The 10,782-nt window shown below is 40.1% G+C and overlaps 1 protein-coding gene across 1 annotated transcript in view; it reads right to left on the reverse strand.

Annotated features, from left to right (window-relative positions):
- PRIM2 (DNA primase subunit 2) overlaps window positions 1–9,775 on the reverse strand; it is an 89,664-nt gene extending 79,889 nt beyond the window's left edge. Inside the window, exons 1-4 of the mRNA XM_031504423.2 lie at window positions 9,542–9,775; window positions 8,805–8,908; window positions 8,420–8,499; window positions 3,048–3,168 (exon numbers count right to left, since the gene is read on the reverse strand). Of these exons, the coding sequence (XP_031360283.1) occupies window positions 3,048–3,168; window positions 8,420–8,499; window positions 8,805–8,908; window positions 9,542–9,695 (459 nt within the window). The 5' untranslated portion in view covers window positions 9,696–9,775. The remainder of the gene's footprint in view (window positions 1–3,047; window positions 3,169–8,419; window positions 8,500–8,804; window positions 8,909–9,541) is intronic.
- Window positions 9,776–10,782: the final 1,007 nt, after the last annotated feature.

Raw genomic sequence — 10,782 nt, forward strand, 5'->3', positions numbered from 1 at the left:
ATTTCTAATAGTCTCTCAAAGACACAGGAAAGCCTCTGTTACTCTTAAAACTGCATAAGTAGTGTTTTACCAATATGCACTGACGCCAGATATTTCAGTCCAGCAACACATAATGTACATCAGCCACATATCTTAGAATATTTAAGTTATTCTAATAAGCAGTATTTTAAGAGAAAGGCTTTCTCTGTGGAGTGATGATTGCATGTTAATTTTTATTCACCCAAGTTTGCAGTGAGAGCTACAGGCAAAGCTGGACTTTCTCAACAAAACAGTTCATAGCTGCAGTGCAAAATACTATTAAAATCATTAATGAAGACACTGCAATAGGCATTTTCCTTTAATCAACTCAGACAAACAAAACAGTATATAACAGCAGAAACTCTTTCGTAATATCCCTAAAACACCAACAACAGTTGTTTGTCTAAACAGATTTTGCATTTTCAAGGTTTTTCATCAAAAGAAACAGAACAAGCTTAAGTCAAAAGGGAAAAAGTTTTGAACCTAAGTTATGATGCTAAAACAAATGTGGAATGAGAGCATTTACAGAATTTTGGACAACTTATATTCTGCATTCTCTATACCACATACTTAATGGGCAAAAATCAAATTGTCTATTACAAGAAAATAGGATAATTTACATGTATGTGCATGTATAAAGTCTAATTGCACATAATTTCTTTTAAAGTTATAAAAAATAAATAATCCTTATATAAGTTATCCTTAACCACAATTTGTTGCTACTGCATTTAATACCAGCCTCTAATTTTGTGTTATTTAAGCTAAATCATGGTCTTGGCTATACACCTACAGCTTCAGTAACTCACATAATACACAGAAACAAGAAAAATCAAAATGGTTCTTAGCATGCACAAACATGTGCATGCCCCCATGGTGACAGTAACACAGAAAGTTACATTTTTGAGCAATCCATACAGGATTTTCATACTTGGATTATTAAATTTTAACTATGTCCTCAACAGCGATCATAAGCATTAATTGAATGCACTTATTTTTCACTTCCACATAGGTTTCCAGATGTCAGTGTTCACAAAAAGAACAATGCACAGTGTCCCCAGGTCATTGTAGTTTGCTGTGGTTTCTATAACAAGAAGCCACATCTTAAAAGCAGGTAGAAGATTGTAAAGGTTGTAGAGCAATGTTTATGAATAAAAACACATTTTGGCCACAATTACTTTTCAACTGAAGTCAACAATGTGGTGAGAACAGACTACACGTGTAAGAACATTCTTACATTCATGTAAGAATCAAATGCAGCTGTTGTTTTTCTTATTACTGAAACACTTAGAGTGAATTATCACACAATTCACTAAGAAAGCAAGATATTATTAACATCAGTGTTATTTGGCCCAGATAGCCAGATAAGATCTTATCTGAAGAATCCAAACAATGCTCTTATCTGAAGAACATAAATTTGGGACCTGATAAGATGCATCCCAGAATCCTGAGAGACTTGGATGATGTAGTTGCCAAGCTACTCCCTGTGGTATTTGAAAAGGCATGGCAGTCGGAACTCCCAAGCGAAAGGAAAAAGGCAAACACTGTACACACCTTTAAAAAGCTTAGAGAAAACCCTGTCAAATACCAACCAGTCAGCCTCACCTCTGTGCCTGGAAAGACCATGGAACAGATCCTCCTAGAAGCTGTGCTAAGGCACATGGATAACAGGAAAGTGATTTGGGACAGCCAGCATAGCTTAATCAAGGGCAAGTCCTGCCTGACCAAACTGGTGGCTTTCTGTGATGGAGTGACTACATCAGTAGATAAGGGAAGGGCTACAAATGACATTTATCTGCATTTCTCTAAAGCTTTGACACAGACCCCCACAACATCCATCTCTCCAAACTGGAGATAAATGGATGCAATAGGAGAACCATCAGATGGATAAGGAATTGGCTGGACATCTACATTCAAAGGGTAGCAGTCAATGGTCAACTAAAACACAGGAAGTTTCAACTCTGCATGAGGAAGAACTTCATGCTGAGGGCTGCAGACCACTGGAATAGGCTGCCCAGGAAGGCTGGGGAGTCTCCCTCTCTGGAGATGTTCAAAACTCACATGGTTCCTGTGTAACCTGCTCTAGGTGACTCTGCCTTGGCAGGGTGATTAGACTGGATGATCTCCAGAGGACCCTTCTAACCCTAACAGTTGATCCTTCCCCTCTGCTTCACTCTGGTGAGACCCCACCTGCAGTGCTGCATCCAGCTCTGGGGTCCTCAGCACAGGAAGGACATGGACCTGTTGGAATGAGTCCAGGGGAGGGACACCAAGATGATGAGAGGCATAGAACACCACTTATGTTAAGAAAAGCTGGGAGAATTGGAATCGTTCAGCCTGGAAAACAGAAGGCTTTGGGGTGACCTAACTGTGGCATCCAGTACTACAAAAAGCCTAGAAAATGGAGAGGGACTTTTCACAAGGGCTATGTGATGACAGGACAAGGGGGAATGGCTTCAAACTGAAGGCGAGTAGGTTTAGTTTAGAATTAAGTTTAGAGCAGGAAAATATTCTTTATTGTGGGGGCAGTGATGTCCAAGAATAGGCTACCTAGAGGAGCCATGGATGTCCCATTGCTGGAAGTGCTCAAGGCAAGGTTGGATGGGACTCTGAACAACATGGTCTACTGGAAAGTGTCCCTGCCCACAGCAGGGAGTTGGAACTAGATGATATGTAAGGTCCCTTCCAACCCAAACCATTCTATGACCTATGATCTAATTCACCCAAAATATTGACTCAAAAATACTGAACAGCTTTAGTAAACCTTGTTAACTTACCTGTGTAATTACACATTTTTTTCAGCTGTGTTTGTAGACTGAAACAGACTGAGCTTCTCTTGTTGTAGCAAAAAATTACAACACTTAATCCTCACATACACTATTCCCCAAGTTTAGAAGTTCTGTGTGGTTAGGTTTTTTAAAATCATAACTCCACTTTCTATTTTTTTAAACATGATTGCTAAAACTATCTGAATGAGAATTTTAAAAAACAACAGACACGTGCAACACAAATACAGAAAGTAACACACTTACAGCTTCAAATGATAAGTTAACGTGTTCCAGGAATTTCTGCATTAAATTTTCAGTTAGTTCATTGAAGCGATATCGGAAGAGATCCATTTCTTGTTGAAGAAACCAACGCCTGAGATCCTCACTGCAAAAAAAAACAATAAAAAAAAAACATTTTCTGAATCTACATTATTTCTTTGCTTGAAAACTAGACCACAAACCTAGTGAACACAACAGTAATGCTGACTTTGGCATGTGACCCACACACACTGAGAAGCTTGGAAGTGAAGGCAGGAAACCTTCAGTAAAGCATACTCAATCAGAAAAGACTTGTGGAGAGACAATACTTTTTATTTGTTTTGGATAAAAAATGTTGTAGGTAACTTTCTCCCTTGATATTTAAAGGACAGGTTTTTTTCTACAACATGGCACAATACTTCTTCATTGCACAATTAACATCACAATTAACGTAATGAGGCAAATACACCAAAAGTGAGAATTAAAAAAGTAGCCTTCAAAATGTATCTCCAGCTGAAAAAATATTCATATATCTCAGTAAATGTGACAATTGTGCATTCTATTTTAGGCAACAAACAGCCTGCAAATACGCAAAATGAAACTATATGGCAATGAAGTTGGGTGAGGAACACAAATAGAACATCTAACTCTTGACAAAAGAGAAAAAGGGGTTTAGCAACCAGAGGTGAACAAGTAGAACAACAAACGAGAACACAGCAACAGGAGTCAGGAGACTCAAAACAACACTGAAGCCAATCCAAGTACTTTAAGTACTCATGGAACTCTTCACATCCTAGTGCTGATTCCCAGGCACCAGCACATTAGTGAAAGCCACAGCAAGTAGGTACCAGAGTGCCAGTAAAAAAAGCTACCCCACGTGTCCCAGCACAGAATGCAGATGATGCTGTATCTCACTACCACGAGGCACTCTCTTAAACTGCCCTCTGAAAGCCACCCTCTGGGCCACTGCCATTGGAATTCACAGAGCACTGAAATACTGCAGGCTTACATATGTTCTCTTTACAATATTTAAGCATCTTTTCCCATAGGGAATATGTGAAAAACAACAGAGTTGTTTGTGGTTTTGTAGACAAAACCACTGATTGAAATATGGTTTGAAGAAAAGTAATTGTTACATAAAATAGCTAAACAGAAAGGCTGTTAAGGTGCTTTGTAAAATATAATCCTGCGGACAATGCAACTTAAAATGGAAGTTAATGCTTTAATGACTGATCTGTTGCAGTTCTGTGACCATCTTGGAGTGCAGTTAAATCCTGGGATGTGATATTTTTTTCCATTTTCGTTGATTTACAGCACATTTGTTTCCCTATGGGGGTACCAAACAAAAAAACACCACCACACACACACATAAAAAACAAACAAACCACAAACATGATTATATATCATTTCTTTGGAGGCCAGCCAGTCTGTCATTCCTTTCCTTCAGGAAATCAGATCAAAGGCTGTAATCCCACCTATCCACTGAAGTTACCATAATAAGAAAATACTATTTTATCTCTTACACACAAACCTATGTGGACTCTTCCTACAACTGACAAAATAGCTGACAAGCTGACCTCACACTACTGTATATGTCTAGCAAATACCTTTAAATTTACTTTCCTAGGATCATCATCAGTAGGGCATTATAACTCACTGCTAAAGTCAAACCATATTTTATACTCATTACTCACATGAAAAAAATTGTACACTCTCATCTCAAACTCATATTAAGGAATAATACTTATTATCAAAACCTCATGCTTAACTGAAAAGTCACTATCATTAGATAGCTTCAGCAGCAGCTTGGTGAGTTAAGGGAGTAGCAGGTTATTGAAGTGCAGATGTTAAGAATATCTCCTCATTTTTTGCCACTTAACTCTCTGGAGTGCAAATTATTTAGCAATTTAAACCCAGTTCATAGATCCCAACTTTAAAAATAATATAAGAAAACAGTCTCTTTCATATAGGGAACAGCACTTGAGGGGCTGGGGTTGGAATAGAAATACTCTTCACTCCAAGGAGGAAAAAAATCAGCATAATTGTTAGGAAGCATGAAGATATAAGTACTTTATAGAAGGCAAATGCTTGTAAATCTGGAATTTAAGACAAGTAGCTCCCATTCCACAATTAATACAAGAGTTCCAACAACTTAACACTGATTTATGAAAACTCTGGGCATGGGCCAGATCACTGCTTTACTAGGCAATCAACACCAATTTACTCAAAATTTTAAAGACTAGACAGCAAGAAGAACATGGGTTCAGATAACACACAAAAGAAAATGCTACTCAACATAAAGAGGGAGCTATTTTAGCAGAGAAGTCTAATTTATAATTTAGGAAAAAAAATGTCAGGGAGTAGTGAACAGGCCTTGCTAAGTCTGAAATAGAATTTATGTCCTTGTTATGTGACACAGATGCAAATCAAGCCAAAACAACTTTAAAACGGCACAAAAGGATGTTTGAAAATTTCCTGGATAAAAGAAATTCCTTCTGTCAGAGCAGAGGTAAAATTTATTTCTTCCATCTTAAGACAGTAAAGTGAACATTATGCCCCTGTGACTTTCAAGGTTCTTCATAGCTGATTTGCTGAAGTGACAAGAGATGCAATAGACAAAAAACAAAAATGCACACTCCCATCCACATGCAAATAAAATTATCTTTACATCTTTCATGTGCCATAAAAGCAAATGAAACAAGGTTATTTTATTTCCTGGTCTTGACAGTCTAAGTGACATTAGAAGAGGTGTGAAAGAAGGGTATGGATGAGACTGCAAATACTCTGTCATAAGGAAATAAGCTTTAAAGTCTTGGATTGCAGAAAGCAGAAGGAAAGTTAAGAGACGATAACTACCTTACAAATTTACTGGCCAGAATGGTGGAGCTGGTCACTTCAGATCACATGAAAACGAAATCAAAACAATCCAATTTACAAGTGAGGACTGACAGTGACTAGGAAAGAAAAATCGATATAAACTTTTACCCCTGGATGGCAGTGTTGGCCAACTGAAAATGCACTGTGGCAGGAAAATGTAAACACAGGTACACACTCAGGAACTGAATTCAGCTAGCTTGCAGTTATGTCTATTTAAGTGCACTTTTTCAATCACTTCTACTTTAACAACTTTCTTCAGTTAACCTAATGATTTGTGCCAAGCTTATTTTTCTGACCTAGTATGATAAAAACTTGAAGTACTATATGTTCTATTTGCCTCCCAATTTTATCTTTTGGAAACTTGCCAGTTGTAGACAATAAAAATATCCCCACAGTAGTTGCTTTTCAAGAGAGAATAGAAAACACTGGGTTACAGGCCCACCTCCTAGTTCTTAGAATGCTGTTTTCCATGTTATGAGTAAGCACTAAATCCACCTTTTCTAAGTATAAGTAGAAACTGACCAAAAGCTGCTTTTTTCAAAATGCAGCAAGTACATAAAAATGAGAACACAAAATGGCATCTGCAAGTTGTCTAAACAGTGTCCCAGAGCTCTATTCAAAACTCCTCCTCTAAAGATGTCTTTCCCCCCAGATTACAAAGCCAGGTTCTTTCCTACTGATTCTGTGACCCAAAATAACTTTTATTCATTTCTGCACAGCGATTCACCATTAACAAGCCGCCCATTTCTGCCCTGCCTATAGCCTAATATTTAACACAGGGTTCCAATAGTACCTGCAATTTATTTACTAAGTAAGAACTTGAGTCAAATTCTACCCTCCACAAGAGCAGAATTTTCATTAACTACCAACACCCTCAAGCATCTTGTCTCCCACAAAGAAAAGTAATGATCTATATAATAAAAAAGCGTTTAAAGTTTTGGCTTTGGAATTAAGCCAAATTGATTGTTCATAATGTCACTAACACAAACCACTATGTTTTCAGGGGCCTTTTAGACCCCAGACTACTTGAGGATGCTACCTTTTAGGGGGTTTTGGCAAACTTACAACACATGTAAAGAAAGATACTATCAAAATCAGCAGGACTAGTATGATTAAGGGGATTTATAAAAACACAACAAACAGGGCACTAGAAAGAAGGCAATATTACACTTATTATTCACAATCTCAAATTATATATGTAGAATACAAAGTTGCAATTCTGTTATTCAATCTGCGCCCTTCTTTCAGGATTTCAAGGTACACTACAAGAATCACTGCAGTGAAGACTGGTATTGATCTTCACATCCACAACCTATTCCTCCATGGTACATGCATCATGGATCTAGCAGGCTCATTGATCACACACATTGACAAACTGTCTTCAGCACAGCCCAGATGTCTTTTGAAAGGACAACAGGATGGGACGCCAATGATCTGGAAGATTTCAGGGTCTTTAAAAGTCACCCAGAGCCTGTCACAGTGAGATCTCGTCCATCTAGAGGCAGGCTTTTGAGACCTTTGCTACTTCCTACTCTGATCAGATGTTCTGCAGCAAGAAGCAAAAGCCATTTCAAAGAAAAGCCCCATCCATTCCAGCTCCATATCCCAGCTTACACCACAATCCCTCCTACTCACCTTCCCTGTTCTTGCTTACAAATCTGTATCTATAGCAGCACTTCAGTCATGTTAGCTATCACAGTATCATAATATGCATTCCATCACAGTCACTTAATTAAAATAAAGGGTATTGAAGGGGATTGCAGCCTTAAGTTCAATTGAGTCAGCAATTCAACACACTTCATATCTGCTAGTTTTAATTCAAAGAAAAGACCACAGTGGTAAGAAGAGTTCACACAAAAGTATAACAAAACAACTTGCAGACATGAAGCACTAACAACCTCTAATTTCATCCAAAAACTACAGGAGAAACAAAAGAATGTGTTGATCAAGATTTTGCTTGAAATTTCATCTAACAAAGAAATTGCAGTGCAACCAGCCACAGCAACAAATATGGACAAAAAACAGAGGCAGTAGATGAAACCTCAAACTCAGATGGTACTTTTAGTCAGTCAGAAACAGTGCTGTCTACACAGTAATATAAAGCCTATTTAGATAGTCAGGTCTTTGGTCAGTTATCAACAGTTAGCATATACAGACGTTAAACTATGCTATCAATCACTGCAAATGCCTGACAAACAGTTAATACTGACAGGCAGTCATTTAGAAAAAAGCCATCAAGAGACTCAAATCAATTGCATGTGTTTAAAAGCCAAAAGTTTGTAAATTTTTTAGTTATCACAAAATCCAGATCTTGATTACACATATCCCTTTTCATCACAGTTGAGATCAGATTCCTAGCAAAAAATCCTCTTTGAGCCTCCTTCTCTCATTATTAGCCATGTAACTCTAAAGCATCTGTAATGTCTACAATAAAGCACTGCAGTATTTGTATATATTTAAAATTAATAATCAGAGTACAGCATAATCCAAAAAGTACTTACGACTGGCAGTAGGCAAGGCGGAGTATGAAATGAGAGATATGATCTTTTCTTCTTGCCTCATAATCGTCCTCAACCAAAGCCTGTAGAACATATTCTTATTATTTCTGAGAAATAATCTCTCCTAGATTAAAAATTCACAATCAATTTACCATTGCTATTTAACAGTGTATTAATAGTCATCTTTTGCCACATTATTGAGGAAGGTGTTTACCCTAAAGAAAGAAGAACTTCAAAGGAAACCCTTCCAAGAAAAACTACCTCTGACAAAATCACAGAATTGCAATTTTAGAAATAGCATTTCAACACCTCTACTTTTATTCATTGTTCTTGAATGGTATAAAGAAAACAAAGTGCAAGGGAGTTCTATGTCTTGATCTTTACTCACTCTGTAGGGAAACTTCAGTTTCCGGAGCTCAGCCCCCAGTTTAGTTATGTATTCGTCAGAACCTCTTACATAGCTCACACCAAGATTTTCAATTACTTTAAGCACTGGGCAAAAAAAGAAAATGTCCGTGTTAGAGACAACATGCTGAAATCAAACTAAATGTACGACAGCTTGGGAAAGGCACAAACTGGGGTAAGGCCACAGGAATTGCTTTTAGTGGCATGAGAAGCAAAAGGGTGAGAAATATAAAGTGTGGCCTGTGAGTCCTGAACAGCTGGCCCAATTCTGGGATCCATGCCATCAACAAGGAAAGGGAGACAGCTAATTCTGATGAACCAGTCCCAGAATATTGGTTTCAACTCTAACGAAAATTTGGATCCAGTTTTCAGGACTTCAGGGGAATCCCTGGCTGCCAGCCACAATGACCTGAAATGCAATACTGAGACATCAAATATGTCAAAACATTTATAGAATGTGAAATGTGCTCATAACCCCCCCCACCCTGTAAACCAAAACTACACAGTCCCGACAGCTACAATAAACGCCGCTTGTGAAATCTCTCTCAGCTCTCCGAAACGCCCAAAGCAACTCGTTTTTCTTTAATGAGAGCAGCCAGCCCAGCTCCCGCTTCTGTCAGGCGAACAGAGCATCCAGGCCTGCCACAAACGCACACAGCCATGACAGGAAGGGTTCAAAGCATCGAGGGAGGGAAGGGACGGGAGGGAGACGCTACTCACGCCTCAGGCGATCGACGGCAAAGCTCTCAAACTCCACCAGGGAGATGCTTTCCGTGGGGGGCTCCAGGTAAAACTGCAGGCTGTGAGGGTACTGCTCCCTGCGGTCTCCAGCCAACCGCGCATGCCTCTGCCTTGCCCGACTGGAGAACTCCATCTCCCTGCCCCGGGGCTGTCTCTGTCTCTGAGCCCGTCCGGACCGCGCCGGGCCCCGACCTGAGCCCGCCCGGCCCGCGCCCCGGCTTCCCGCGCTCCGCCGGCCCCGCCCACTTCCGCGCAGGGCCGCGCCTGCCGGGCGGCCATTGGCTGCTGCAGCGATGTGGGCGGGGCCGTGCTGGCCGCTGCCCACACCCGACATGGCGGCTGCGGCACGGGCAGGTGCCCGCGCCTGGCACGTTCTCCGCTGTTCTACGGTTTTATAATTGTGTCACTTTTCCAAGAGAACTGCCGGATTTGCTATTTTTGCCGCAGCTGAGGGCATGTTGTTTCATGCCCCTGCCACAAAATGCTACTTACAAATTTTTCCCTAAAAGTTGCTTAGTGATCTCGCGAGAAGTTCGGAGCGCAGAAGGGTGGGAAATCAGAATGGCGTACAGTTTGTGCCGACAAAGTGAGGAAGATCAGTAGTTGAGGCTGCCAAGCTCTTAAGAGCAACGAAAGGACGGCGGAGCAGGCACGCACCAGTGCCGGGTTCGCGGGGCAGGCCGGGCGAGGTGACAGCGGCTGTGACACACAGCACTGCCCCGGCAGCCACAAAGTCAAGTTTCATTGCCCGAGACTCCTGTCATTTCCAGGGGAAAATATACTATTTATATATTTGTGTGTTTATATTTTTGTAATCGTTAATATTTAACCCAAAGCAAGTTCTTATCTTTACCTATATATATAAAACTTTAACCTGAAGCAACGTTTTTTTCAAATTGCCACTGCTCATCGCACACAATTTCTTCCCTTCATCACCTGGCTGCAGCCTGAGTTGCTTAGGAGTAAGGAGTGTATCTGCCAAAATCCTCCTAATATTTGTAGGAAGATGAAGCTTTTGCCTTTGACCAGTGTGTTAATACCCAAGAGATCTTACAGAGACTGGAAATGCACTGTCCGAAGCAGGTCGAGGAGCTCCATCTGTTCCCACATTGGCTTGGCGTGCTGTACCCAGCCCGGCCCAGAGGGGGAGAAGTACGACAATGCTGAGGAGCACAGCGGAAACTTTTCATTTAATTTAATTTAACTTCTACTCATATTTT

Source organism: Lonchura striata, chromosome 3 (assembly GCF_046129695.1).
Source record: "Lonchura striata isolate bLonStr1 chromosome 3, bLonStr1.mat, whole genome shotgun sequence".
NCBI classification, from domain to species: domain Eukaryota; kingdom Metazoa; phylum Chordata; class Aves; order Passeriformes; family Estrildidae; genus Lonchura; species Lonchura striata.